Genomic DNA, 27,993 nt, shown 5'->3' with positions numbered 1-27,993 from the left:
CACCAATGCCCATTGCAAAGAACATACGATTTATTCAAGACAACTCGTCATCAACAGCACTGACTCAAGGAACAAAACAGATGAAAAAACTAAAGCAAACGTTTTGACCCTCTGGAGTGAGACCCGCTGAATTCATACAGCTCAATCTGTAAGTGTCCAAGATCCAGGGGGCAGGTTCTCAAGCAGGAAGCCTCAGGCACTCTGGCTCTGTGGGGACCTCCCTTGGGCATCTGCTTGAGAATCTGGGGAAGGGACATTATCAGGGCAGGTCCTTTCTGCAGGCGGTGTCCTGCTGGGAGCTCAGCCTAACCAAGGCCTGGTCCCTGTGCTCTTGACCTTCATCTCAAGGTCAAGGAGAGGGCACTTGACCCAACTCTGCCAGTGAGGCAAATTAATGGTGATTCAAGTAGTGTGGTTCCGGGAGGGAAGGTAGGGGTCAGACAAGAGTGAGTGCACTAAAGAGTCCTGGGCAGTGTCTGCTGGGTCCCAGGCAGTGGCCCAAGGTTATGAAGGGGTTGGAGAAGGGGCTGAACCACCAGCTGACAAGTCCTGGAGAGAGGGTGGCCCAGGTGAGCAGGAAGCATCATGTCTCTGCCTCATCCTGGAGGTCCTGGAGTCAGCCCAGTTCTCTTCCCATCTTTACACTCAATTCCAGTACAGAACTCAGAGCCCGCCCAGCCAGGACCTGCTGGAAAACCAGGCAGTTCCTAGAAGCATGGGGAGAAGAGGCTGACTTTGATCTTGGAAAATGAAGAGGATCTTGTCTCCAACTCCTTTCTCCCTTCCTACACCCATGCCTCATCCCCAGAGCACTTGCCAATGTGCAATACATAGCCAGGAGTCTGAATAAATAGTCGAAGTCTCCCAAATACTGTGCTCTGGGAGAGGAGACAGAAAGGCAGGTGCGGAAATCCAGGCGGCATCCAAGGAAAAGCCTGGTAGAAGAGCCACCTGGGGAAGCCTTTTCTGGCCCAAAGCCGGGCTTGGAAGGGCAGCGAGAAGTCCTGCCCACCAGACTCGGAAGGCTTTGGGGGCAGGAGGGCTGCTGGGGCCTGACTCCTGCCAGCCAGTCTGGAGGACGAGGGTCCTCACTATGGCACCCAGCTTCCGGACGCAAACCTTGTACAAGGAGGGAGGTGACTTGGTGAGAACTGGGAGTGGCCAGCTGCCCCTGCTCAGGGTACACCTGCTCTAGCCCTGGGAACAGCTCAGGCAGGGGTCAGAGAAGGCCCTGCACCTCCCTCAGCCCGCAGGGGGTGGAGGGGTACACAGAGGCACAGACATGGCCCTCCTGGAACTGGCAGGACCCAGGGCCTTTAAGCTCAGCTACCCCTGGCCCCAGAGAGGCTTCCTCGGGCCCCACTTGCCCTTTGTGGGACTCACTCAACCCAACCCTGGGTTGGGACCTGGAAGCCGAGGGAATGACAACTCTTCTGAAGCAATGGGTTCCAACCCTGGGCTCAGAATCAAGGTCCTTTTCTTTTCGGACAGGAGGGCCTCTGGGGGAACCTCCAGAAAAACCAGCTCCCCCTCTTCCTTCTCCCTCCCTGGGCAGAAAGCAGGGGCAGGAGGCTCAAAGCTTAATCCTTACTCAGCAGCATTTGGTTTCCAAGATTTCTGTGTAGGGAACGGGTTCAGAACCCTCTAAGTGAGGCACGGAGGACTCCCTCCCAGTTGGGAGGACCCGGGAGCCAGGGCTGGGGGATGGGAACGGGAGGCAAAGGCCAAGCTTGACCTCCAGGGGCCTTGCTGAGCCAGTCTCCTCATCTGTCTCCCAGGTTCGGGGAGCAGAGGGAAGCGGGGAGAGGAGGTGGCTCAGGATAAGGCACCCCAACAGAGAAGGGCAGGGAGAGTAATGGAGAGAGGAATCATGAAGCAAGACACAGTCCCACTCTGGGAAGGAGGCGGAAGGAGACAGGCAGAGAGGTAGAGACAGAGAAGGAGGGGCTGGGAGACCTGGAGGCCTGAGAGACCCTCACTCCCTAACAAACACACACACACACACGCACACACACGGAGAAGATGCCTGGGGACTTGGGCCCACATTCACACCGACCGACTACAGACATCTGTGGGTGAGACAGACGGCAGGACTCAGCTTTCAGTGTCACCTTCCCTGTGGAGCAGCCGAAGTGCCCCGCTCAGAAGCGGTTTCTGGCCCACTGGCCAAGCACCTCCCCTGAGCGGAGCCCAGGAGAAGACCAGAAGCAGGAACCGAGGCTGGGGCGGCAGAGCCGAGGCAGGGAGGGGCCCCTGCCAGCCTCCCAGTGCCAGAAACGGCCCTGGCCCAGGAAGGACAACTTCCCGAGCTCCAGCCCTCCTCAGTATCCTGGGCAAAGAGGGCAGAGTGCAGGGCAGGTGGGGAGCTGGGCATGGCGGCAGAAGAAGGAGCACGGCACAGTGTGTCCCCAGTGGGCATGGCCTGGGTCTCGGGCCGATCCTGTGGCTTCCCCTCAGGCTGGGTTCCTACAGGTTTCTGTGTGTCCCGGGAGCCAGGGCACAGGGTCGGGAGGCTTCTCTCCCGAACATGGGCCTCTTGCCGCCGGGCTACTTTGAGTCTTGGAGCTCCTTGGCTTTCTGCAGGATCTGGCAGACATCTGTGATGGGGTAGTCCTGGGCACAGGAAAAGGCCAACAGTTGCCTCTGAAGCCACTTCACCCCTGCCACACCCACACCCTCCCTGCTGGGACCCGTTGCCATGCTGGATCCTGGGCCTCAGGGGCAGGAGCACAGAATACCAGGCATCCCACACTCCCCAACCCCCAGACCCCTGCATGCAGCTGACGCTACACGATGCAGCACCAACTCAACGATCCAAACACAACCACTCCCAGGCTCTCGCGGCCCTTTCCTCAGGACCAGACCGTGCTGCCTCAGCTCTCCCACTACTGCCACTGAACCCAAGCTCCCTCGTGCGGAGCCAGCGGGGCTGGGCCAGTGTCTGAGCATCAGCGCGAAGTCCCAACAGCCCTGTGAGTGGCCACTGTGATTCTGCACTTTTTCCAGATCTAGTCCATGAAGTTATGGAAAACCAACTCTAGGCTGGGCGTGGTGGCTCACACCTGTAATCTCAGCACTTTGGGAGGCCAAGGTGGCCAGATCACCTGAGGTCAGGAGTTCGAGACCAGCCTGACCAAGATGGTGAAACCCTGTCTCTACTAAAGGTACAAAAATTAGCCAGACGTGGTGGCACACACCTGTAATCCCAGCTACTCGGGAGGCTAAGGCAGGAGAATCACTTGAACCTGGGAGGTGGAGGTTGCAGTGAACCGAGATGGCACCACTGCACTCCAGCCTGGACAACAGAGTGAGACTCCGTCTCAAAAAAACAACAACAACAAAGCAACACTAAGGCCAAGTGCTGGTGAAGAAGCTGAGACCCAGAGATGCTGTAACTTGGCTTGGGTCACATGATGAGCACAGCAGAGCAAAACTGTGGACCTAAAGCTGTAGGCCCTTGAACCCATGTTCTTTTTTTTCTGAGACAGAGTCTTGCTCTGTCACCCAGGCTGGAGTGCAGTGACGCGATCTTGGCTCACTGCAACCTCCATCTCCCAAGTTAAAGTGATTCTCCTACCTCAGCCTCCCAAGCAGCTGGGAATTACAGGCACGCGCCACCAAGCCTGGCTAATTTTTGTATTTTTAGTAGAAACGGGGTTTCGCCATGTTGGCCAGGCTGGTCTTGAACTCCAGACCTCAGGTGGTCCACCCACCCCAGCCTCCCAAAGTGCTGGGATTATAGGCATGAGCCACCGCGCCCGGTGAGCCCATGTTCTTAATCACTACACCCCACCCTCCTTCCCCGGGCCTGAGCAGGGCCACCAGCAAGCACGGCCACGTTCTGGGCACCTGCTGTGTCCTAGGTGTGAACACCTATGTAGAGTACATGGTTTGAAGGCCAAGTCACTTGCTCAAGGCCACCCAACATTCCAGGTCAGTGGCAGAACCAGGATTCAAACCCAGATCCAAACCAGATCTGCTCAGGGGTCTGGACTTTAATCCCTACTACACTCCACTGCCCCTGCCCAGCCTGTCGCAGCAGCTGGCGTGGGCAGGTGCCTGGCGAGTGCCAGCCTCATGGCAGTGGCTGAGCCTGCCCCCAACTCCCATTACCTGCAGCAGCCGCATGTTCACAGTGAAGTCCCCTTCCAGCAACTGCTCCCGGATCAGCCTATGAAAAGCAGCAGCAAAAGTGCTGGGACCTGGGATGCTCTGAGTGCAGGCCCTGCCCACTCCTCCCTCCCCACCCACCTCAAGTTTGGTTTGTCGCCCTCCCAAGGACTCCAGAATCCCACTCCAGCCATGAAAGAGCAGCCCTGCCACCCTTCGGGGCAGAGGGTCCTCCTGTCTGGCTTCTCCAAGGACTGCCCAGGTGAGCTGATGACAGCTCATGCCTGCACTCACATGAGCATGGCGCAGCAGACGAGGAGGAGGAAGTCAAAGCGGCTGTCATCAGCGAAGAGGGAGTCCCAGATGCGGATGACGTCAGGCAGCAAGAACTCCTGGGACAGCAGCAGTGTCAGCCAGCGGAAGGCAAAGAACTGGGGCTTGATGTTCTGCTCTTGCTGGGGAGACAGCGTGGGGGGTGGGGGGCAGGACTCTGTGTTGGCTGCTGGCCATGGAGCACCACGCAGTGGGTCAGAAGTGAATTCAGAACAGCACGGCCCAGCATGCCAGGTGTGAGCACCAGGGCTGGCACCAGGCTGCCAGACAGCCTTGCTTGGTAAAGGGGCAGAGCCTGTTTGCTGCCAGCCAACATCCTCAGATCTTCCTATTTTTTAAAGAGAAGCTGGAAACCCAAACCTTTATATAATAAGCTCTCCAGATTTATAAATGATGGCTCAAACTCTTTTCACACACTTTGCAGATGATAGCCTTGGGTTTGTGGATGTGCTGAGTGACCATCACTGGGCACTTACTAAAAGCCTGGGCTATGCTTAGAATATTAAATATGTCCTCTCACTCATTTAATCCACAGAACAATTCCACAGGCAATTATTCCCAGTAGAGACAAGCCTGCTGGTCAGCCACAGTGAATATTAACTGAAAAAGCATGCTACAAAACAGCAAAAGCATACTTCCTTTTTTTTTTTAGAGATGAGGTCTCGCTATATTGCCTAGGCTGAAGTGCAGTGGCACAATCATGGATGGCTCACTGCAGCCTTGACCTCGAGGGCTCCTCTCTCAGCCTCCCGAGTAGCTGAGACTACAGGCCTGTGCCACCATGCCTGGCTAATTTGTTTTTAAATTTTTTGTAGAGACAAAGCTTCACTATGTTGCTCAACCTCTGGGCTCAAGCGATCCTCCCGCCTCAGTCTCCCAAAGTGCTTGGATTACAACTGTGAGCCATCACACTCAACCCATATTTGTTTAAAAAGATATGATTATTCCTGGCCAGCCAGGCACAGTGGCTCATGCCTGTAATCCCAGCACTTTGGGAGAGGGAGGTAGGCGGATCACTTGAGGTCAGGAGTTCGAGACCAGCCTGGCCAACACAGCGAAATCCCATCTCTACTAAAAATACAAAAACTAGCCAGGCGTGGTAATGCACGCCTGTAATCCCAGCTACTGGGGAGGCTGAGGCATGAGAATTGCTTGAACCTGGGAGGCGGACGTTGCAGTGAGCTGAGATTGCACCACTGCACTCCAACCTGGCCTCTGAGAGAGAGAGTCCTTCTCAAAAAAAAAAAAAAAAAAACAGAAAAAAAAGGGCTGGGCACGGTGGCTCACGCCTGTAATCCCAGCACTTTGGGAGGCCGAGGCGGGTGGATTACGAGGTCAGGAGATCAAGACCATCCTGGCTAACACGGTGAAACTCCATCTCTACTAAAAATACAAAAAATTAGCTGGGCACAGTGGTGGGTGCCTGTAGTCCCAGCTGCTTGGGAGGCTGAGGCAGGAGAATGGCATGAACCTGGGAGGTGGAGCTTGCAGTGAGCCGAGATTGCGCCACTGCACTCCAGTCTGGGCGACAGAGCGAGACTCCATGAAGTTAACGCTTACCTCAGAAGACTACTAACAGCTTAACAAACTTAGTTCATAGTAAATGCCCTGCAGTATGCCTGGCACACAATGGGCACCATTCTCAACTTTCCCCTTCCCTCCCAGCTGGGCTCCACCATCAGCTGCCTCAGCACATGGGTCAGCGTCCCGGGCAGCAGCAGCAGCTACTTCTGACCCCCAGACTCAAGCGAGACCTCGCCCTGGGCTGGGATGGCACAGCAACTCTCTGCCTCCTGTCCCTTTCCACCCGTCTGTTCCTGGAGTCCTCACCAGTTTCAGGTAGAGCTCCACATCCTTATCTTTCAAGGTGGAGTAAACCTTCTCCATCTTGTAGGTGATGCCACACTGCGAGTCATCTAGGCTCTTGATAAAGTTGTCCCGGATCTCGGCCATGAGGTTGGTGAAGCAGAAAAAGGTGTCTGCCTCGGCGTGCTCTGGGAGAGAGCAGGATGGGGGCAGAAGTGGCGCACTCCAGGCCCACCCCACGTCTCACCTACCAGACATCTGCCCCACTCTGAGCCCCGCCGAGTTGCCCCATCCTCATGGTCTGGCTCAGTCCTTCCTCTGTCCTTGACCCCTCTCCACCCCCAGGCTAAAGACATCGCCTCTTTCTTCTCACATCTGGCAATACTGTACATTCACTTAGCAGTTTATTACACACTCTCCTGATGACAGTTTAAAAATCATTATTTAAATCTTATAATTCGGCTTCCTACATATCCACCTTCTCTACCAGAATTAAATTACAAATATCAAGAGATCAGTAAACATCCAACATTCTAGAAGATCACAGCTGCAAAGGATCTCAGAGATGATCCAGGCCAACTCCTCATCTGGCAGAGGGAGAACAGAGGCCCGAGAGGGAAAGTGAGGTGCACAGCCTGACACGGGCCAGCAACGAGGGATGTGGGCACCAAGAGCCTTCTTACCTTTCCACTCACTATTGGGGTCGGTGGCAAAGGTGTAGTAGAGGGGCCCCACGATTTCATTCATGCCTTGCACATAAGCGATGCCAGGGTTGAGCTTGGCGTAGATGAACAGGATCCGCTCCACCACCTCCCAGTGGGCCTCACAGCCATTGGGCAGCACCTCATACTCATTTAGGGATGATGGCGCAGAGTTCTTGTGTGGGGAGCTCATCTGGAGGAGAAGAGGAGGAGCCCGTCAAGAAAGACAATGCTGGGGTCAGTGGCTCATGCCTGAAATCCCAGCACTTTGGGAGGCTGAGGTGGGAGCTGAGCCCCAGTGGTCGAGGCTGCAGTGAGCCGTGATTACACCATTGCATTCCAGCCTGGGTGATAGAGCAAGACCCTGTCTCAGGAGAAAAAAACAAAAACAAAAAAAGAGACAACATGGGCGGGCCACAATAGCTCATGCCTCTATTCCCAGCACTTTTGGAGGCCAAGGCAGGAGGATCACTTGAGCCTAAGAGTTCGAGACCAGCCTGGGCAACATAGGGAGATCCCGTCTCTACAAAAAATGTAAATGTTAGCCGAGTGTGAAGGCACGCACCTGTGGTCCCAGTGACTTGCGAGGCTGGGGCAAGAGGATCACTTAAGACCACGAGGCTGAGGCTGCAGTGAGCTATGATTACATCACTGCACTCCAACCTGGGTGACAGCAAGACACTGTCTCAAAAAAAAAAAAAAATGGACAATGTGAAGGAGGACAATGTGTTCTTGCCAGAAATGTAAATGTTTACTGTTAAGCCTGGACCTATATAGCATATGGGACATATACTGGCACAGAGGAACAAGTCAAACGCCACCATGAGGAAACAAGGAGACAAACCTAGAACATGGGACATTCTACAATACAACAAATGGTCCTAAAACCTAACTTATGGTGCTAAAAGTCAGACCAGTGAGAAGTACTAACTAGGAAGGGGCATGCAGGAACTTTCTGGATGTGGACATGTTCTGTATCTTGACTGACTGGCACTTACACAGGTACACACACAAGAAAAACATTCTCTAATTGTACACGTAATTGCACGTAAGTTACACTTCAATATAAAACAAAAACTTTAGGGCTGGGCACAGTGGTTCATACCTGTAATCCCAGCACTTTGGGAGGTCAAGGCGGGCAGATTACCTGAGGTCAGGAGTTCAAGACCAGCCTGACAAACATGGAGAAACCCTGTCTCTATTAAAAATACAAAAAAATTAGCCAGGTGTGGTGGCGTATACCTGTAATCCCAGCTACTCAGGAGGCTGAGGCAGGAGAAGCACTTGAACCCAGGAGGCAGAGGTTGTGGTGAGCCGAGATTGCACCATTGCACTCCAGCCTGGGCAACAAGAGTGAAACTCCATTTCAAAAAACAAACAGGCTGGGCGCGGTGGCTCACGCCCGTAATCCCAGCACTTTGGGAGGCTGAGGTGGGCAGATCACGAGGTCAGGAGATCAAGACCATCCTAGCTAACACGGTGAAACCCTGTCTCTACTAAAAATACAAAAAATTAGCCAGGCGCGGTGGCGGGCACCTGTAGTCCCAGCTACTCGGGAGACTGAGGCAGGAGAATGGCATGAACCCAGGAGGCGGAGTTTGCAGTAAGTGGAGATCATGCCACTGCACTCCAGCCTGGGCGACAGTGCGAGACTCCGTCTCAAAAAACAAAACAAAACAAAACAAAACAAAAACTTTAAATATGTCAAAAACAAACAACTGGCCAAGACTTTTCTTTTATTTGCCCCCCTGAGACAGAGTCTTGCTCTGTCGCCCAGGCTGGAGTGCAGTGGTGTGATCTCAGCTCACTGCAACCTCCACCTCCAGGTTGAAGTGATTCTCCTGCCTCAGCCTCCCGAGTAGCTGGGAGTACAGGCACCCACCACCATGCCCAGCTAATTTTTTGTATTTTTAGTAGAGACAGAGTTTCACCATGTTGGCCAGGATGGTCTCGAACTCCTGACTTCAGGTGATCCGCCTGCCTTGGCCTCCCAAAGTGTTGGGATTACAGGTGTGAGCCACTGCACTTGGCTGACAATGCCCTTATTCTCAGGAGATCCTACCGAAGTACTTGGTGGTGAAAGGTCAGACACCTGCAACTTACTCTCTGTATATATAATACACACACAAATAAAGCAATGTGAAAAACGTTAACAACTGTTGCATTTAGATGGAAAGTATACAGATAGTTATCCAGTGTACTCTCCTTTCAACTTTCCTGAATGTTTGAAAATTTTCATAAGAAAAGGTTGGAGGCCAGGCGCAGTGGCTCACACCTGTAATCCCAGCACTTTGGGAAACTGAGGTGGCTGGATCACTTGAGGTCAGGAGTTTGAGACCACCCTGGCCAAAAATCTCTACTAAAAATACAAAAATTAGCCAGGTGTGGTGGCACGCGCCTATGATCCCAGCTATTCAGGAGGCTAAGGCATGAGAATTGCTTGAATCCAGGAGGCAGAGGTTGCAGAGCGCCAAGATTGTGCCACTGCACTCTGGCCTGGAAGAAACAGCGAGACTGTCTCAAAAAAAAAAAAAAAAAAGTTGGAAGATAAATAAAGAGATGATGATCCCTACTGAAGACTTCTACAATGAGCACGGGTCCCCAACACCAGCTGCCTGCCAGGATCCCTTGGGAACTTTGTAAATCAAGTGCTGGGCCCTGCCCTAGACCTGCTCAGGCAGAAGCTCCAGAGGTGAGTGACCCATATGAGAGAACCCAGGCAGTGACAGTGGACGAAGCCATCCTGGAAGCATAGGGTCCTGGAGACATTAAACTCTCTCTCCCCTAACATACACATACATACGTATGCGCACACATGCAGGGATGTTCACACACAGAGACACACATCAGCCACATTTACCAAGAGCTTTTTTATTTTTTATTTTTGAGACGGAGTCTCGCTCTGTCGCCCAGGCTGGAGTGCAGTGGCGCAATTTCGGCTCACTGCAAGCTCTGCCTCCTGGGTTTACACCATTCTCCTGCCTCAGCCTCCCGAGTAGCTGGGACTACAGGCGCCCGCGACCACACCTGGCTAATTTTTTGTATTTTTAGTAGAGACGGGGTTTCACCGTGTTCCCAGGATGGTCTCGATCTCCTGACCTCATGATCCGCCCGCCTCAGCCTCCCAAAGTGCTGGGATTACAAGCGTGAGCCACGCCTGGCCCTTAACAAGAGCTTTTTATGCGGCAGACAATGCTGTACAGGTATTCCTCCATTTAATCCACTGAACAATCTAAAATATTGTCTCAACATCATTTTCAAGATGAGGAAACTGAGGCTCAGAAATGTTGGGCCACTCCTTAAATGTCTAACATTAGGTGGTGGCATCAGGACTTGACCCTGAACTGGCTGACTCCCAAACCTAAGGTCCAGGACTTCAGGGCAGGCTGCCTCCTGAGGATGCCCAGGGCTTTCTGCTTTTGAAGAATCTGCACAGCCATGACCTCATTTCATCCTCTTGGCAGCTCAGGCAGGGCAGAAATGATTATGCCCAGTTTATGGTCTAGGAAACAAAGGCCAGGATATGTGTGACTTGCCCAGAGTCACACAGATGGTCTTTAACTCAAACTGCCCAATCATGAACCCAGAGGCTTAGGGATGAAGTTTCTGGTGGGTTCTCTGCTACCAGGACCAAAAGTTAAACCAGGTAACAGTGCTCTTTACACCTAGTTACTACAGTGAAAGGAATGACAGGAGCCAGTCCCCTCCCGGCCCTTCAGCCAGGAAATCAGCAGCCAAGAGTACTGCCCACAAAGCCAGCCTCCTGGTTATCTAGCCATGCAATCTGCACTGCACAGCAGTTCTGCTGGGCACCCAACTCTCGTAGGCACCTGCAACCCTGGATTGGCCATATCTGCCCCTGCCTGTCAGAGCTTCGATCAAAGTCATTCCCAGCTGGGTGTGGTGGCTCACGCTTGTTATCCTGGCACTCTGGGAGGCCCAGGTAGGAGGATCGCTTAAGCTCAGGAGTTCAAAACCAGTCTGGGTGTCATAGCAAGACTCTGTCTCTATTTAAAAAAATAAAACAAACAAACAAACAAAAAACAAAGTCATTCCCCAGGGGGAGAAAAACTTTTGCAGTAGTATCTGCCCTAGCTTGTTGGAGGCTACAGAAAAGGGTTTTTCCATTGATGGAAGACAGTGAAAAGTTTAGGGGAACAAGCCACTATTCCAGAGACCAAAGTAGGGGGTGTAAATTAAGGAATAAGATAATATACTTGTTTGACTACAAGGAGCTTCTCAGAGTGACAGGAATCTATTAAAAGTTGGGGGTCCTATCAGTTCCACCCAGAGTCTCTCAGATCTAACCCTGCTGCATCCCTGCCCCCACCACCTCTTGCCTAGACAACTGCAGTGGCCTTCCAGGTAGCCTCTCTACCGCCACTCCTGTATCTCTACAGTGCCTAAAGCATTTCTGACACAAGCAGATATGAATTATGTCACTGCCCTGCTTACAGTGCTGTAAAGGATTCTCCCCACCCCTCATGACAAAGGCCCCACGTGGCCTCACCAGCACCAACCTCTTCACTCGCTCTCTGCTTCTAGCCACCCCGTGGCCTCCCTGACCTGGAACACACCACGCTGTCTCCCGCTGAGGACTTTGGCATATGCCCTCCTCTCCACCTGAAATGCTCTCTTCTTTTCTTTTTTTTTTTTTTGAGAGGGTCTTGTTTTGTCACCCAGGCTGGAGTGCAGTGGTATAATCTAGACTCACTGCAACCTCCACCTCCCGGGTTCGAGCAATTCTACTGCCTAAGCCTCCCAGGTAGCTAGGATTACAGGCACCTGCCACCATGCCCAGCTAATTTTTGTATTTTTAGTAGAGACAAGGTTTCACCATGTTGGCCAGGCTAGTCTCAAACTCCTGACCTCAGGTGATCCACCCACCTCGGCCACCCAAAGTGCTGGGATTACAGGCATGAGCCATCACACCTGGCCAGGGCCAAATTTTTGTATTTTCAGTACAGATGGGGTTAAATCCCCGGGTTAGTCAGGCTGGTGTTGAACTCCTGGCCTTAAGTGATCTGCCTGTCTTGGCCTGCCAAAGTGCTGGGATTACAGGCATGGGCCATTGTGCCTGGCCGTTTTCTTAATTTTTATTTTTTTGAGACAGGGTCTGGCTCTGTCACCCACGCTGGAGGGCAGTGGTGTGATGTAGGCTCACTGCAACCTCTGCCTCCCAGGCTCAAACCATCCTCCTACCTCAGCCTCCTGAGTAGCTGGGACTACAGGCACATGCCATCATGCCCAGCTAATTTTTGTATTTTTTGTAAAGACAGGGTTTCACCATGTAGCCCAGGCTGGTCTTGAACTCCTGGGCTCAAGCAATCCTCCTGCCTCAGCCTCCCAAAGCGCTGGGATTACAGGCGTGAACCACTGTGCCCAGCCCTATCACATTTTCTCACATTTGTAATGACCTTCTCAGAGCCATCCCCACTATAAGATTAGAAGCCTGACTCATTCACTCACTGTGATGCAGGGCCCTTCCCAGCAGCCATTACACCCAGATGGGACACAGTGAACCTCTGTTACCCAACTTTTAGAAAGCACCCCAGGATCTGGCAGCATCAGGATTGCGCTGAGTAACTGTCAAGCAGATGGTCATGGCCCGACACCTTGTGGCCAGGAGTTTAAGAGAAAAAGGAAAGAAAAAACTGTTGGGGGAGTCCCTGGGGACCCCAGGTTGGCACTCACATTTGTGACCCCACTCCGGTTCCGGGCCACCGTCTGAGATTTCAGTGTTGTCTGTTCCACTCTCTTACGAAGGGTTTCAAACTCATTCTGGGGGTCCAGGATGAGGAGGCAAGGGTAGTCAGTGGCCCTCTGGAAGAAGGAAATGTCTGGGCACAACCTCCTGTCAAGAGGGAACAGGAAAGAATCTTGTTACTCAGGGTGGAAGTTTTCGCCATCCCATCTGCCAGGAGACCCCAAGACTCCCCAAAAGCATTGTTTTTTGTTTTTGTTTTTGTTTTTGAGACGGAGTCTTGCACTGTCGCCCAGGCTGGAGTGCAGTGGAGCAATCTCTGCTCACTGCAAGCTCCACCTCCCGGGTTCACGCCATTCTCCTGCCTCATTCTCCCAAGTAGCTGGGACTACAGGCGCCCGCCACCACGCCCGGCTAATTTTTTATTTTTTTAGAGATGGAGTTTCACCGTGTTAGCCAAGATGGTCTTGATCTCCTTACCTCGTGATCCACCCACCTCAGCCTCCCAAAGTGCTGGGATTACAGGCATGAGCCACTGTACCTGGCCAGCATTGTTTGTTTTTAATTACAACGTTTTGAATCACTAGAGGTCAAGAGTTTGAGACCAGCCCGGCCAACATGGCAAACTTTGCCTCTATTAAAAATACAAAAATTGGCTGGGCACGGTGGCTCACGCCTATAATCCCAGCACTTTGGGAGGCTGAGGCAGACGGATCACCTGAGGTCGGGAGTTTGAGACCAGCCTGACCAACATGGAGAAACTCTGTTTCTACTAAAAAAATACAAAATTACCCGGGCATGGTGGTGCATGCCTGTAATCCCAGCTACTCAGGAGGCTGAGGCAGAAGAATCGCTTGAACCTGGAAGGCGGAGGTTGCAGTGAGCCGAGATCGTGCCATTGCACTCCAGCTTGGGCAACAAGAGCGAAACTCCGTCTCAAAAAAAAATTAGCCAGGCGCAGTGGCGGGTGCCTGTAATCCCAACTACTGGGGAGGCTGACACAGGAATTGCTTGAGCCTGGGAGGAGGAGATAGCAGTAAGCCAAGATCGCACCACTGCGCTCCAGCCTGGGCGACAGAATGAGACTCGGTCTCAAAAAAATAATAACAACAACAACAATTACAACATTTTATTTTAAAAACAGTATTTTTTTAAAAAGCTGTAGTCATTGTATATGTATACATGCCCACATTTTATGTGTATTTGCAAATAGATATATACTTTTTTTTTAAAGTGTCATTATGGTCATACAACCTAACTCCTCTTTTAAACTCTAAACATATTTCCATGTAAAAATATTTATCTAGGTCAGGCACAGTGGATCACCACTGTAATCCCAGCACTTCAGGAGGCTAAGGCAGGAGGGATCCCTTGAGCCCAGGAGTTCAAGACCAGCCTGGGCAACAAAAGGAGACCCCATCTGTATAAAAAATTAGTTGGGTCCAGGTGCGGTGGCTCATGCCTGTAATCCCAGCACTTTGGGAGGCCGAGGCAGGCGGATCACGAGGTCCAGAGATCAAGAACACCCTGGCTAACATGGTGAAACCTCGTCTCTAATGAAAATACAAAAAATTAGCTGGGTGTGGTGTCGGGCGCCTGTAGTCCCAGCTACTTAGGAGGCTGAGGCAGGAGAATGGTGTGAACCCGGGAGGCGGAGCTTGCAGTGAGCCAAGATCGTGCCACCGCACTCCAGCCTGGGTGACAGAGTGAGACTCCTTCACCAAAAAAAAAAAAAGATGGAGACCATCCTAGCTCACACGGTGAAACCCCATCTCTACTAAAAATACAAAAAATTAGCCAGGTGTGGTGGCATGTGCCTGTAATTCCAGCTACTCAGGAGGCTGAGGCAGGAGAAATCATTGGAACCCGGAGGTTGCAGTGAGCCAAGATTGCGCCAGTGCACTCCAGCCTGGGCAACAGAGCAAGACTCCACCTCAAAAAAAAAAAAAAAAAAAATTAGCTGGGTGTGGTGGCATGTGCCTGCAGTCCTGGCTACTCAGGAGGCGGGGCAGGAGGATCACTTGAGCCTGGGAGTTCAAGGCTACAGTGAGCTAAGATCAAGCCACTGTACTCCAGTCCAGCCTGGGCAACAGAGCAAGACCCTATCCCCCCCCAAAAAAATTATCTAACATGCACAAACACAGGGTGGTTTGTGGTAGCAAAAGAGATTTGGTTCCATAAGTTACACACTGTACAACAGAATATTACACAGCTGAACTGGAAAGATGTCCAAGACAGAGTGAGAGGGAAAACAAGTTGGGAGATGGTGTCTAGAATGCGATCAAGTTTTTAAAATATATGTATTGCAGTACACGCACATTTTTCAGACTTCTTATACTTAGCACATTGCAAACACGCTTCTAGAAGCACCAAAGGATCACTACCCATGTAAAACAGAACCTGGCCAGGCATGGTGTCTCATGCCTGTAATGCTAGCACTTTGCGAGGCTGAAGCGGGTGGATCACCTGAGGTCAGGAGTTTGTGACCAGCCTGGCCAACCGGTGAAACCCCGTCTCTCCTAAAAATACAAAAATCAGCCAGGCGTTGTGGCACATGCCTGTAATCCCAGCTACTAGGGAGGCTGAGGCAGGAGAATCGCTTGAACCCGGGAGGCGGAGGTTGCAGTGAGCCGAGATTGCACCACTGCACTCCAGCCTGGGTGACAGAGGGAGCCTCTGTCTCAAAAAAAAAAACCAAAAAAAACAAAAAAACAGAAAACAAAAAAACAGAACCTATTGCCCCAGGTCACAGAGTGGTTCTTGACTTGAACACAGCAATCAGAACACCTCGTGGGTAAACGCTGCACCAACCCTAGCCTGAGAGCACAAGAGGCAGTGCCTCCTTTCTCCTGCAGCCTGGCTGAGTTGCCCTGTGCGGGGGTCACATGGGGCCATCTGAAGATGAGCCTGGGCTGAGGAGCAGCACCCAGGGTGGCAAGGGAAAGGAGGACTCTGCTTTATCCTGCCACGCGCCTTCTTCCCCGGCCACAGGGCACTCTCATGTGCTGTGTCTCAGCCCAGCAGACTCTTCCACCCAGCTTGCTGCCTCCTCCTCTTTCATATCTCATCCTGAGCCTCCTCCCTGGAAAGGATTTCCTCGACCCCCCAAAGGAAAACAGGGCCTCCCTCTGATTCTCTAAAAGCACCAGTTTTTCCCTCCTTCACAACATTACAGTATTTGCAATTACATATCTGTTTCCAGGTTTAGTATATGTCTCCTGACTTACACTGGAAGCTCTCAGAAGGCAGAGACTGTTTCAGTCCTGCTCACTCCTAAACCCCTCCTGACACCGGTACTCGGCCATTCCTTGAGAAGCAGCTGAATGGAGGGGCACCTGTCTGTACTGGTGCAGACTGACTTGGGGACCTGAGAGCTGCCCCTTGGAGATTCTGAAGGGTCACTGTGGGTCAGAGTGCCAGCTTGTCCTGTCTAACCAAGTGCCGGGGGTCCCAGGCAGGCTGTTGTAAAAGGAACAGGATAAGCTCCCAGGACCCTTCTCTGATGGAGATCTGATCATTCTAAGGGCCTCTGTATGTGCTAAGTCCCACGTATCTGTGGAGACCCAGCCCATTCTGTGCCCTTAGCCTGAACCACCTTACTCCTACTTCACAATAGAGTAATGATCAGAAGGTGTGAGTCACTTGCCCAAGGTCACACAGCTAACAACTGGTAAAGGCGGAACGGAAACCAGGCAAATGGACTCCAGAAACCAAGCCCTTGGCCACTCCACCCACCTGTGGACAAGGCCTGCCTTCTAGCTCCTCACCTAGCCCAACACGCTGCCAAACTCCCCAGCCCGACAGGGCCGCACAGCCAGCATCTCCACATTTCTTTACCAAGTGGAAAAGCACAAACACATTGTAGCTCAAGATTTTAAAAACTGTGTATCTGACCCTGTCACTCCTTTACTCAAAACCTTTGCATGGCTGCCTCATGCTCTTAGAATCAAGTCCAAGGTCCAGCCCCATCTCCCACCCTGGCCTTGGCATTGTTCCTCAGATGTCCCAAGCTCTGCGGGCTCTCTGGACCTTGCCAAGGGCAGTTCCCTGCCCAACATGGCCTTCGCTGCAGTCTTCCCCTGAGGCCTCCCACTCCTCAGATCTCAGCTGAATCACTGCTTCTCAGGTGAGGTTTCCCCAAACCCCCTCAAATTTTCCTTCAAGAGCATTTACCACGAATGCCATCTGCTAAGATCTAATGGGCTGAATGTCTGTCTTGCCATCCTCCCTTCTAGGTTCTGAGATCCTTAAGGAGAGGGAACACACCAGTGCTCAACCCTGAACTTAGTGCTAAGCCTGGCACACAAAAGGGGCTCAATACTTGTTGAATGAATGTCAGATGAATCCATAAACACCTGGGGTACAAATGAAACTACAGCTCAGATAAGAACAGCCAGGTACATGCAAGCACAGAATCTCCCTCGCTAGCCTCATTCTCAGCCTATCATCAATAGGGCCTGGACCCAACCGCTGGGACAATCCACCAGCAGCTCCGCAAACACTCACCCATAGGCCCGGCCTGCAAATGGAAAAGACAGAGCTGCAGAGAGCCCCAGAAGTCCCATGGGCCAGCTCCCGGCCCCAGGCACCCTGCCTACCGGACATCTTTGTCGATCTGCAGCAGCACCTCGTTGTCCTTGAAGTACGTGTTCCACCGGCTGTCAGGGTTGGGGTTGAGTGGCTGTGGGGAGAAATGAAGATGCTCTGTCCAAGGCCCAGATAGGCCCCGGGGCCCGATTCTATCCCGGAAACATGAGCAGTGGCCTTGCTGCAACAGTCCCACCGCACACTGAGGTGTGGCCCTGACACCACCTGCAAGCTACTCAGAGGAGCCAACACAGCCCTTCCCTCAGCCTCCTGAATCCGTTCAAACTCTACAGCCGGGAGCCCAGCCTGGGGGCCTGCTCTGAGGACATCTCTGCTGGGCAGGGACTCTGTTCCTTTTCTGTCCGTTGCTCTAGCTTGAAAACTTTGCATATAACAGGTGCTCAGTAAATGTTTGCTTGCTGAATGAATGAATTCGGTTTCTTCGGCTCTCATTCATCGATGCTCTGAGTCGTCAATTCCTATCTGTGAGTCTGGGCCTGGGGCCCATCCATTTCTTTCTCCCGCGCTGTGAAGCCCAGGGAGGAGCTCAGCATTTGAGGAGAACAAGGCTTCCTGGCAGCCACAGAGGGCAGCCTAGCCTCCCTCCCGCCCTGCTCTGACTTTCTTCAAGGAACAGGGATGAGGGTTGAAATAGACCATGTCCTCAGAGCACCTGACGCAGGGCTGCCCCTGCAATGCTCCCTGGACCCCAACTATCGTTTGTCTTACTGAGCCCAGGGCCCCCAAGCTTAGTGACCCAACGCAGAAAGGAGGAACTGGGAGGTCCAGAGGGGACTGACACCAGACTGCACCTACCCCCTGGCATGCAGGGGACCTTGCCTGCTCCAAGGCCGCCACCCTTCCACATTCTGTATCCTGGGTCTCTGCTGCCAACCTCTACTTACATGGTCCTCAAAAGTCACATCCTCCCTGGAGACACCCATGTTGGCCTTGGCAATGCCAGGCTGGATGATCATTTCCCTCAGGAACTGGGCATACAGCTCCCTGCAGGAGACAAGTGAGAAGGATGATTCCCAACGGTCCTGCCCAGGGAGCCCAGACCAGAGCAGCAGCCGCAGGAGGCAGGGCGGCCCCAGCGGTACTGGCTCCGTCACATGCAAGGGCCCTCCTGTCACTGCCCTTACACGGGGTCTCACCTCTGCTTGGCCAGGATGGAGGTCCATGAGGCTCTCTCCAAGGGAAGGTAGTTCAAGAGAATCTGCACAGAGGGAGAGGGGCAAAGCTCTGGTGACCCTCCTGCACCAACGTCAGTCTTTAGGCGGGGATGACAGGCCTCAAGAAAAACATCTCATAAAGTCCCAAGAAGACAAGATGGGCTAAAATCCAGGAATGCCAGCATGAGCTAGGGGTAGCCTCCCCCTTCCTCCCAACTGCCTCCCTCCTCCTTTAACCCAAACCAGCCCTTCCCTCTGCTTTTTCTCACACAGACTCTCCCACATGATCATCAGACCCTGTGCTCTAAAGGGCTGGAAACCAGGACACTGGGCTTCCATGGCCACCTGAGCTGGGAGCTTTGGGCAAAGCACAGCCTTTGTTTTGTCCCAATAAGCATGACTTTCACTGTACTTCACGGACCAGGAAGCAGAGGTCTTCATTGTTGGCATTACAAAGTGTCCCATCCCCAAGGGGATCCCAGAGAAGACACCAAGAGGAACAGAAAACCCAGAACTTCCCAGAAAAGCTCCCTCAGACAAGCAAGGAAAGGTGCAGAACAGGAGGAAGAAGCCAAGGGTAGGGGCAGCCCATGCAGGAAAACCCAGGGACTCTCAGCAGAGCAGAAGCTCCACCCCAGGCACACCCACCTTCCAGCAGAGGCACCGCAGTCCGCCCTCACAGGGGATGCCTGTGGACACAGCAGGCAAAGGTCATGCCCCAGGCCTGAGTCCCAGAACCCCCAGCCCTTCACCGTGGAGCCAACTGGCGGGGAGTAGAGTGGGCAAGAAGTACTTCTTCAAGAATCATTTCCCCAAGAAAGATTACTAGACTGGATGGTTTCTTTTTTTTGAGATGGAGTCTCCCTCTGACACCTGGGCTGGAGTGAAGTGGCACAATCTCGGCTCACTGCAGCCTCTGCCTCCCGAGTTCCAGCGATTCTCCAGCCTCAGCCTCCCAGGTAGCTGGGATTACAGGCACGCGCCACTATGCTCGGCTAATTTTTGTATTTTTAGTAGAGACAAGGTTTCACCATGTTGGCTAGGCTGGGCTTGAACTCCTGACCTCAGGTGATCCCCCCGCCTCGGCCTCCCAAAGTGTTAGGATTACAGGCGTGAGCCACCACACCCAGCCTAGACTGGATGTTAATTTTTCTTTTTTTTTTTTTTTGGAGACAGAGTCTTGCTCTGTTGCCCAGGCTAGAGTGCAGTGGCGTGATTTCTGCTCACTGCAACCTCCACCTCCCCGGTTTAACTAATTCTTCTGCCTCAGCCTTGCAAGTAGCTGGGATTACAGATGTGTGCCACCACTCCTGGCTAATTTTTGTATTTTTAGTAGAGACAGGGTTTCACCATATTGGCCAGGCTGGTCTCGAACTCCTGACCTCAGGTGATCCACCCGCCTCAGCCTCCCAAAGTGCTGAGATTACAGGTGTGAGCCACCATGCCCGGCCTGAAATGTTCTTTTGAGGATAACACCTTCTCATCCTTGATATTCCTTCCTCAGGAGCAGCCTTTACCACCACCATCTCATCCTAATTCAGGTCAGTTCCCCCTGTTATAAGCAATAATGGCTCTGTGACTATTTCATAGCATCTGTCATAAGTGGAATTATTTTATATATATATATATATATATATATATATATATATATATATATATATATGGTGTATTTTCTTAACGTCTGTAACCCCTACTACTGGGTAAGCCCCAGAAGGACAAAAACCACATCTATTATTCCCAGTGTGTAGCACAGAGCACTGCACATAGAAGATATTCCATACATATTTGTGGAATATAAACTAAGCTATGAATGCTAAGTATTTTGTGCTTTACAGATGTTATTTCATTTAATCTTCATTATAACCCCAGTAAGCAGGGAAGATTAATGTAATTGTCGTAAGAAGGAAACTTATCTGTAAAACTCTTAACTACTAACACTGACTGCCTCCCCTTTGGGGCCTATATTTCACTCCTAAACAGAAAGACAAAGTTCTCCTGCAATAAGATCAGGAAGCTCACTACAGCAGTTGCTGCTATAGTAACCCTGGTACCATGAACATGAGTGAATACCTCCACTTCAGAATCTATATGAGGATGACAGGGACAATATAAGAAGTTCTTTTTTTTTTTTTTTTTTTTTGAGATGGAGCTTTACTCTTGTCGCCCAGGCTGGAGTGCAATGGCGCAATCTCGGCTCACTGCAATTCCCAGGTTCAAGTGATTTTCCTGCCTCAGCCTCCCGAGTAGCTGGGATTACAGGCAAGTGCCACCAAGCCCAGCTACTTTTTTATATTTTTAGTAGAGACTAGGTTTCACCATGTTGGCCAGGCTGTTCTCGAACTCCTGACCTCAGGTAATCCACCTGCCTCAGCCTCCCAAAATGTTGGGATTACAGGCATGAGCCACGGCACCCGGCCAGACGTTCTTGCTGGCAAAGTTACAGGGGCAAAAAAGTGACAAGAAGCTATGCAGAACACGTTGGGATATTTTTTAAAACAGGCAAAAAGAGAGTTATCTTTGTGCTCGTTGGGGCAAAGTCTAACACAGCAGGATCAGCTCCTTAAAGTCAGTGTCCCAAGGCTACCCATTTTACCACTAGCCAAGGTTTAGTTCAGGCAGCTTAGACCCCAAGCCAGGGAGAGAACCAGGAACAACCCTGCAGTTAACCAAACTCACCAACACAGGAAGCTAGCTAAGGAATGAGGAAAGACTGTCCTGGGCTCAAAAGGTCCCCCCAACTCTCATTCTCCAGTCTTCAGTCCTGTCCTGTTACTCTCAGGAATCTGGCACCTCCTGCGGAAAGCTTAGGGCAAGGCATGCTAAGTGTGGCCACTGCCCCTCTGGGAAACCCCTCCAAGCTCAAGGCAGTCACTGCCTGTTCAGCTCTACAGAATCTGGAAAAGGCCCCAAGAGTCTATGTGTAATTTCCTTCCAAGGCCCCAGCCCCCAGCAGCTGGGCGCCAGAGCTGACCAGGTGTGCCCTCCGCCTGTATTCTAGCCACAAGGCTGCTCTACGGAAACCGTGAAAATACAGAATGGCTTCTTACCACTAAAGCTGAGTTCCCGTAGCTTTTCCAATGCAATTGAGGGCTCCTTCAGGACATCCTGGAAATCTGCAATTCTGGAAGGGGAGATAGGGCGGCAAATGAAGCATGCTGATACCGGCTCAGTGAGACCCACAGCCCTCAGCTCCCTCACGCTGCCAGTTTCCAACCTGTGCCTCTCTCCCCTTTAGGACATAAAAATCACACAGCTTAGTCAAGGTCCTCACCAAAGACAGCTTTGGAGAACAACAAAACTATATTTCACTTCTTCCTCTACAACCAGAAACACAGAATGCCAGGGAAGAAACTTGAGAGATATTCTTGTCTAGAAGTTCCCAAATGAGGACCATAAAATTAGACATATTCCAACATTCTAATACTTAGTGAGCTGACATTTACTGGGCACTTCCTGCCGGCCAGGCCGGGTCCACACACAGCCACCAACTGAACTCCTTGGACCTCAGGAACCAGGAGTAATTTGATATGCAGACAATGGACCATGCTCACAAATATAACCATTACAAGACCTCTGGGCCTGCCAGAAGGCAAGGACAAAGGGTTTAAAAAACACGTCCTGAAGGAAAACTGAAGAGTGAGCAAAATTCAGCCAGTGCTGCAGGATTTGGCCTGGGGGAGGGGCCAGACTGGAGAATGCAAGTTCTCTAGCAATCCTAGTAAGAAAAAGGCACGGGGGACAGGGTGCACTTGGAGAGAGTACGGGAGCAGGCGGATCAAAAAGGGGAAAGGCACGGGGGCGGGGCATGGGGGTCTGGATGAGGAAGACTCAGGGGAAAGGGGACACCAGGGGTCCGGATGAGGGAGGCAGAAGGAGTGACACCAGGGGCAGGAGAAGGGCCGCCCCTCCGTCGTTCCTGCAGCCCACAGGCAATGAGGTTAGAAGGTGGACGCTCGAGACCCTCTGCCGAGGATGTCTGCCGATTCCTGGCCACACCCGCGCTTCCCCCTTCTGAGGGGCAGAAGGGGCAGCCTGGCCAGGAGTGGCCCAGCCGGGTCAGTCCCCGTGGCCCCTTACCGGCTCTTGTGCAGACTTGACATGGTGTTGACTTCCGGACCCCCCAGCCGCCTCCGCCGCCTGCGCCTCTGCCGCCTGCGCTGCCGCCGCCGCCGCCCCCCAGGGACGCGGGGCTCTGGGCAAAAGCCTCCGGCGGGAAACACAGCCACTAGCCTGCGCGTTCCACCGCCTCAGCCCAGCCCCGCCCCGCCAGTCACGTGCCACCCCTCGACTCTCACGCTTCCACACGGTACTGGCGGCTACGGCGGGCCGGGTTGAGCGGGGCAACCTCGGGTCGGGTGGGCGTGGCAATCGCGGGCCGGGAGCCCCCAGCGCCGCCGACCCTGCGGGCCAAATTTGAGAACCCGCCTGTGACAGCGCAGACTGTGTGTCTCTGGACTATTCCTTGCGCTTCCCTGGGCCTCAGTGTCTACTTACGCAATATACCTGTCACCCTGTCGTCTTCCCTGCACGCACCCCCCTGTAATTAACTACTGCATGATTGTTACAGGAGTCTCGGCCTCCCCTGCTAAACTGTTCAGGCCCCCCAGCTTATCTTGGTCTCTGCAGAATCCTCAAGGCCTGTATAGCAGGGACTCGCATGAACCGCCGTGCGCGGCCCAACTTTTTTTTTTTTTTATAAAAACTATACCAGCAAACCCTATAAAATGTAAGTTAGGAAGACAGAAAAAAACACAAATGATATCTTAAGAAAAATAGGCTGGACCGGGCGCGGTGGCTTATCCCTGTAAATTCCAGTGCTTTGGGAGGACGAGGCAGGCAGATCACTTGAGGTCAGGAGTTGGAGACCACTCTGGCCAACACGGTGAAACCCCGTCTCTACCAAAAATGCAAAAATTAGCCGGGCGTGGTGGCAGGCGCCTGTAATCCCAGCTCCTCGAGATTACCTTCTTTACAAAAGATGTAAAAATTAGTTGAGTAGGCCGGGCGTGGTGGCTCACGCCTGTAATCCCAGCACTTTGGGAGGCTGAAGCGGGCAGATCACCAGGTCAGGAATTTGAGAACAGCCTAACCAACATGGTGAAACCTCGTCTCTACTAAAAATACAAAAATTAGCCGGGTGTGGTGACGCACAACTGTAATCCCAGCTACTCAGGAAGCTGAGGCAGGAGAATTACTTGAACCCGGGAGGCGGAGCTTGCAGTGAGCCGAGATAGTGCCACCGCACTCCAATAGCGCCACCGCACTCCAGTCTGGGCAAAAACGCAAGACCCTGTCTCAAAAAAAAAAAAAGAAAGAAAAGAAAAGAAAAGAAAAGAAACTGCTTAAAGATTTTCCGAAATGGTTGTATTATTTAACACCTTTTTCTCGAGAAAAAAAAAAAAAGAAAGAAAGAAACAGCTAGCCAGGCGCGGTGGCTCACGCCTGTAATCCCAGCACTTTGGGAGGCCAAGGCGGGCGGATCATGAGGTCAGGAGATCGAGACCATCCTGTCTAACACGGTGAAACCCCATCTCTACTAAAAAACACAAAGAAAAAAATTAGCCGGGCTTGGTGGTGGGTGCCTGTAGTCCCAGCTACTCGGGAGGCTGAGGCAGGAGAATGGCATGAACCTGCGAGGCAGAGCTTGCAGTGAGTGGAGATTGCGCGACTGCACTCCAGCCTGGGCGAAAGAGCGACACTCTGTCTCAAAAAAAAAAAAAAAAGAAAAAGAAAAAGAAAAGAAAGTGCTTAAATATTTTCCGAAATGGTTGTATTATTTAACACCTACCCCAGCAGTATATGAGAGTTGCCGTTGTACCACGTCCTCACCAATACTTGATGTGGTCAGTCTTTTTAATCTTAGACATTCTAGTAGATGTGAAGTGGTATCTCCTGCTTTAACATGCATTTCCCTAAAGACATATGATGTTGAGCATCTCTTCACACGTTTGCTATGCATATATACTCTTCTTTCTTTTTTTTGAGACATGGTCTCACTCTGTCACCCCAGGCTGGAGTGCAGTGGCACAATCTCAGTTCACTGCAACCTCTGCCTACTGAGTAGCTGGGACTACAGGCGCATGCCACCATGCCCAGCTGATTTTTGTATTTTGAGGTAGAGATAGGGTTTCATCATGTTGGCCAGGCTGGTCTCAAACTCCTGACCTCAAGTGTCTGCCCACCTCAGCCTCCCAAAGTGCTGGGATTACAGGCATGAGCTACCATGCCTGGCCTTCTTTATTTTTTTTCTTGAGACGGAATCTCACTCTTGTTGCCGAGGCTGGAGTGCAATGGGGTGATCTCCAGCTCACGGCAACCTCTGCCTCCCGGGTTCAAGCGATTCTCCTGCCTCAGCCTCCCGAGTAGCTAGGATTAAAGGTTCATGCCACCCTGCCTGGCTAATTTTTGTATTTTTTGATTAAAAAAAAAATTTGTAGTTTTAGTAGAGACGGGTTTTCATCATGTTGGCCAGGCTGGCCTCAAACTCCTGACCTCAGGTGATTCTCCCTCCTCGGCCTCCCAAAGTCCTGGGATTACAGGCGTGAGATACCATGCCTGGCAGCACCTGGCCTTCTAATTTTTTTTTTTTTTTGAGATGGAGTCTGGCTCTGTTGCCCAGGCTGGAGTGCAGTGGTGCAATCTCCACTCACCACAACCTCCTGAGTTCAAGCAATTCTCCTACCTCAGCCTCCCAAGTAGCTGGGATTATAGGCGCGTGCCAGTATGCCTGGCTAATTTTTGTAGTTTTAGTAGGGACGGGTTTCTCCATGTTGGCCAGGCTGGTCTTGAACTCCTGACCTCAGGCGATCTGCCCACCTTTGCCTCCCAAAGTGCTGAGATGACAGTCATGAGCCACCATGCCTGTCCCTATTGCCCGTTCTTTATTGTACTTTTTTTTTTTTTTTTTTTTGAGACAGTCTCTCTGTTCTTGGCTGGGCTGGAGTGCAATGGTGCAATCTTGGCTCACAGCAACCTCTGCCTCCAGCAATTATCCTGCCTCAGCCTCCCAAGTAGCTGAGATTACAGGCGCCCACCACCACACCTGGCTAATTTTTGTATTTTAGCAGAGACGGGGTTTCACCATGTTGGCCAGGCTGGTCTCGAACTCCTGACATCAGGTGATCTACCCACCTCGGGCTCCCAAAGTGTTGGGATTACAGGCGTGCATCACCATGCCCAGCCTATTGTACTTTTTTTTTTTTTTTTAATACGGAGTCTTACTCTGTCACCAGGCTAGAGTGCAGTGGCGCGATCTCGGCTCACTGCAACCTCCGCCTCCTGGGTTAAAGTGCTTCTCCTGCCTCAGCCTCCTAAGTAGCTGGGATTACAGGTGCCCGCTACCACACCCGGCTAGTTTTTGTATTTTTAGTACAGACGGGGTTTCAAGATGTTAGCCAGGATGGTCTCGATCTCCTGACCTCGTGATCTGTTGTCCTCGGCCTCCCAAAGTGCAGAGATTACAGGCGTAAGGCTCCACGCCTGGCCTATTGTACATTTTTAAATCCCCACCACCACATTTTTCCCCCCCTCCCCAGGATGAGGTCTTGTTCTGTCCCCAGGCTGGAGTGCAGAGATTGCAGTGAGCCGAGATCATGCCACTGCACTCCAGGCTAGGCAACAGAGTGAGACCCTGTCTTAAAAAAAAAAGAAAAAAAAAAGAGACAGTTATAATTGCTGACAAGGATGTGGAGAGATAGGAACCCACACATGTGCTGGAGGGAATGTAAAATGGTGCAGCTGCTATGGAAAATAGTATGACAGTTCCTCAAAAAGCTAAACATAGAATTACCCTGTGACTCAGCACTTCCATTCCTAGGCATTGAAAGCATGGACAGGGCCAGGTGCAGTGGCTCTTGCTTGTAATCGCAGCACTCTGGGAGGCCAAGGCAGGAGGATTGCTTGAGGCAGGAATTCCAGACCAGCCTGGGCAACATAATGAGACCCCCGTCTCTATAAAAAATCTTAAAATTTATCCAGGCATGGTGGCACACACCTGGTGTCCCAGCTACTCAGGAGGCTAAGGTGGGAGGATCACTTGAGCCTGGGAGGTTGGAGGCTGCAGTGAGCCATGATGATCAATCCACTGCACTCCAGCCTGGGTGACAGAGTGAGAAAAAAAAAAGAGAGAGAGAGAGAGAGAAAGCAGGAACAGATAGTTGTATGCCAATTGCAGCACTATTCCTAATAGCCAAAACGTGGACACACTTCATGTAACTATCAACAGATGAATGGATAAACAAAATGTTGTATATACATATCATGGTTTTTTTACATGCTACAACATGATGAACCATGAAGACATTATGCTAAGTATCACAGCCAGTCACAAAAGGACAAACACTGTATGATTGTACTTGTATAAGGTAGCTAGGATATGCAAATTTATAAAAAAATAAAAGTGGATTAGATGTCACCAGGGACTACAGAGATGGAGAATGGGGAGTTATTGCTTAATGGTTACAGTTTCTATTTGGGGTAATGAAAAATTTTGGAAATAGGCTGAGCAAGATGATCTGTAATCCCAGCACTTTGGGAGGCCAAGGCAGGAGGACCACTTGAGGTCAAGAGTTCAAGACTAGCCTGTGCAATACAGCAAGACCCCATCTTTAAAAAAAATTTTTTTTTTTGAGACATGGTCTCACTCTGCCACCCAGGCTGAGTACAGTGGCAGGATCTTGGCTCACTGCAGCCTCAACCTTCTGGGCTCAAGAGATCCTCTGCCTCAACCTCCCAAGTAGCTGGGAGCACATACCTGTGGCACCATGCCTGGCTAATTTTTTGTATTTTTTGTAGAGACAGGGTTTTGCCACCTTGCTCAGGCTGATCTCGAACTCCTGAGCTCAAGCAATCCCCCTGCCTCAGCCTCCTAAAGAGCTGGGATTACAGGAGTGAGCTCCACACCCAGCCTACAAAAATTTAACAAAAATAATTAGCAGGGCATGGTGGCACGCACCTGTAATCCTAGCTACTTGGGAGGTTGAGGCAGGAGAATTGCTTGAACCTAGGTGTTTGAGGCTGCAGTGAGCTGTGCTCACGCCACTGCACTCCAGCTGGCGTAACAGAGCAAAATGCTGTCTCGAAAACAAACAAACAAACAATAACAAAGTAATTTTGGAAATAAATAGTTTCCAAAGCTGCTAACATAAAAGTTAAACAATGTAAAAAGATTACATAGTGTGCCAGTAATCAATTTCTTGACTCTCAGCTTCAAATTCTCTCATCATTTCCTGCTCTGAGAAAATGGATTTGGGACTTTTAACTATTTTTCCTGCATGGAATGGTCTTTCCTTTCCAATTCTAGTGTGCTTGGTAGACAGGCTTCTGCAGAACAAGGGGCTTGTCCAGCACCTGCCTACTACTTCATTGCCAGTAGCCAGGAACGTCTCCCAACACTCTTCTCTGGCATTATTTTCAGAAAGGAGCCTCTGGTGGGACACTTTCCTGTAAATAGCTTTCCCAAGAACCTTAGATGGCTGATTTCTGGCAAGTTCTGTGACATTATTACCAAAACACCAGGGGTTTTGTCTAGGTCTTGCTGCTGGCTGCACAGAAAGCCAATCACTGAGACAACCAGTAC

At 51.4% G+C, this 27,993-nt stretch overlaps 1 protein-coding gene across 2 annotated transcripts; it reads right to left on the bottom strand.

The window, feature by feature from the left end:
- Nucleotides 1-12: 12 nt before the first annotated feature.
- On the bottom strand, nucleotides 13-22,665 carry TBC1D13 (TBC1 domain family member 13). Of its 2 annotated transcripts, none has more exons than XM_004048696.5 (12): nucleotides 22,494-22,665; nucleotides 21,464-21,537; nucleotides 19,065-19,105; nucleotides 18,399-18,460; nucleotides 18,147-18,246; nucleotides 17,253-17,335; nucleotides 12,645-12,804; nucleotides 6,933-7,143; nucleotides 6,274-6,437; nucleotides 4,405-4,565; nucleotides 4,114-4,171; nucleotides 13-2,613 (listed from the first exon to the last, which is right to left on the bottom strand). In XM_004048696.5, the coding sequence occupies exons 1-12, from the start codon at nucleotides 22,514-22,516 to the stop codon at nucleotides 2,548-2,550; spliced, it is 1,203 nt and encodes a 400-aa protein (XP_004048744.1). In that variant the 5' UTR covers nucleotides 22,517-22,665; the 3' UTR covers nucleotides 13-2,547. The 2 variants fall into 2 exon arrangements, with proteins under 2 accessions (XP_004048744.1, XP_055207256.1); XM_055351281.2 differs by having other exon boundaries at nucleotides 4,405-4,502; nucleotides 22,494-22,638.
- Between the last annotated feature and the right edge of the window lie 5,328 nt (nucleotides 22,666-27,993).

The sequence above is a fragment of the Gorilla gorilla genome, chromosome 13 (genome assembly GCF_029281585.2).
Source record: "Gorilla gorilla gorilla isolate KB3781 chromosome 13, NHGRI_mGorGor1-v2.1_pri, whole genome shotgun sequence".
NCBI classification, from domain to species: Eukaryota; Metazoa; Chordata; class Mammalia; order Primates; family Hominidae; genus Gorilla; species Gorilla gorilla.
Note: the sequence above shows the minus strand (reverse complement) of the source record. Positions and strands in the feature narration are given on the sequence as shown.

Bases quoted from the DNA above. Each gene is read 5' to 3' on its own strand.
- TBC1D13 (XM_004048696.5), bottom strand. From the start codon at position 22,516: ATGTCAAGTCTGCACAAGAGCCG. The intron at 7,144-12,644 runs GTGAGTGCCAAC...CTTCTCCTCCAG, and splicing joins ACCGGAGTGGGGTCACAAAT to ATGAGCTCCCCACACAAGAA. The intron at 4,566-6,273 runs GTGAGGACTCCA...CTGTCTCCCCAG, and splicing joins TGGAGCTCTACCTGAAACTG to CAAGAGCAGAACATCAAGCC.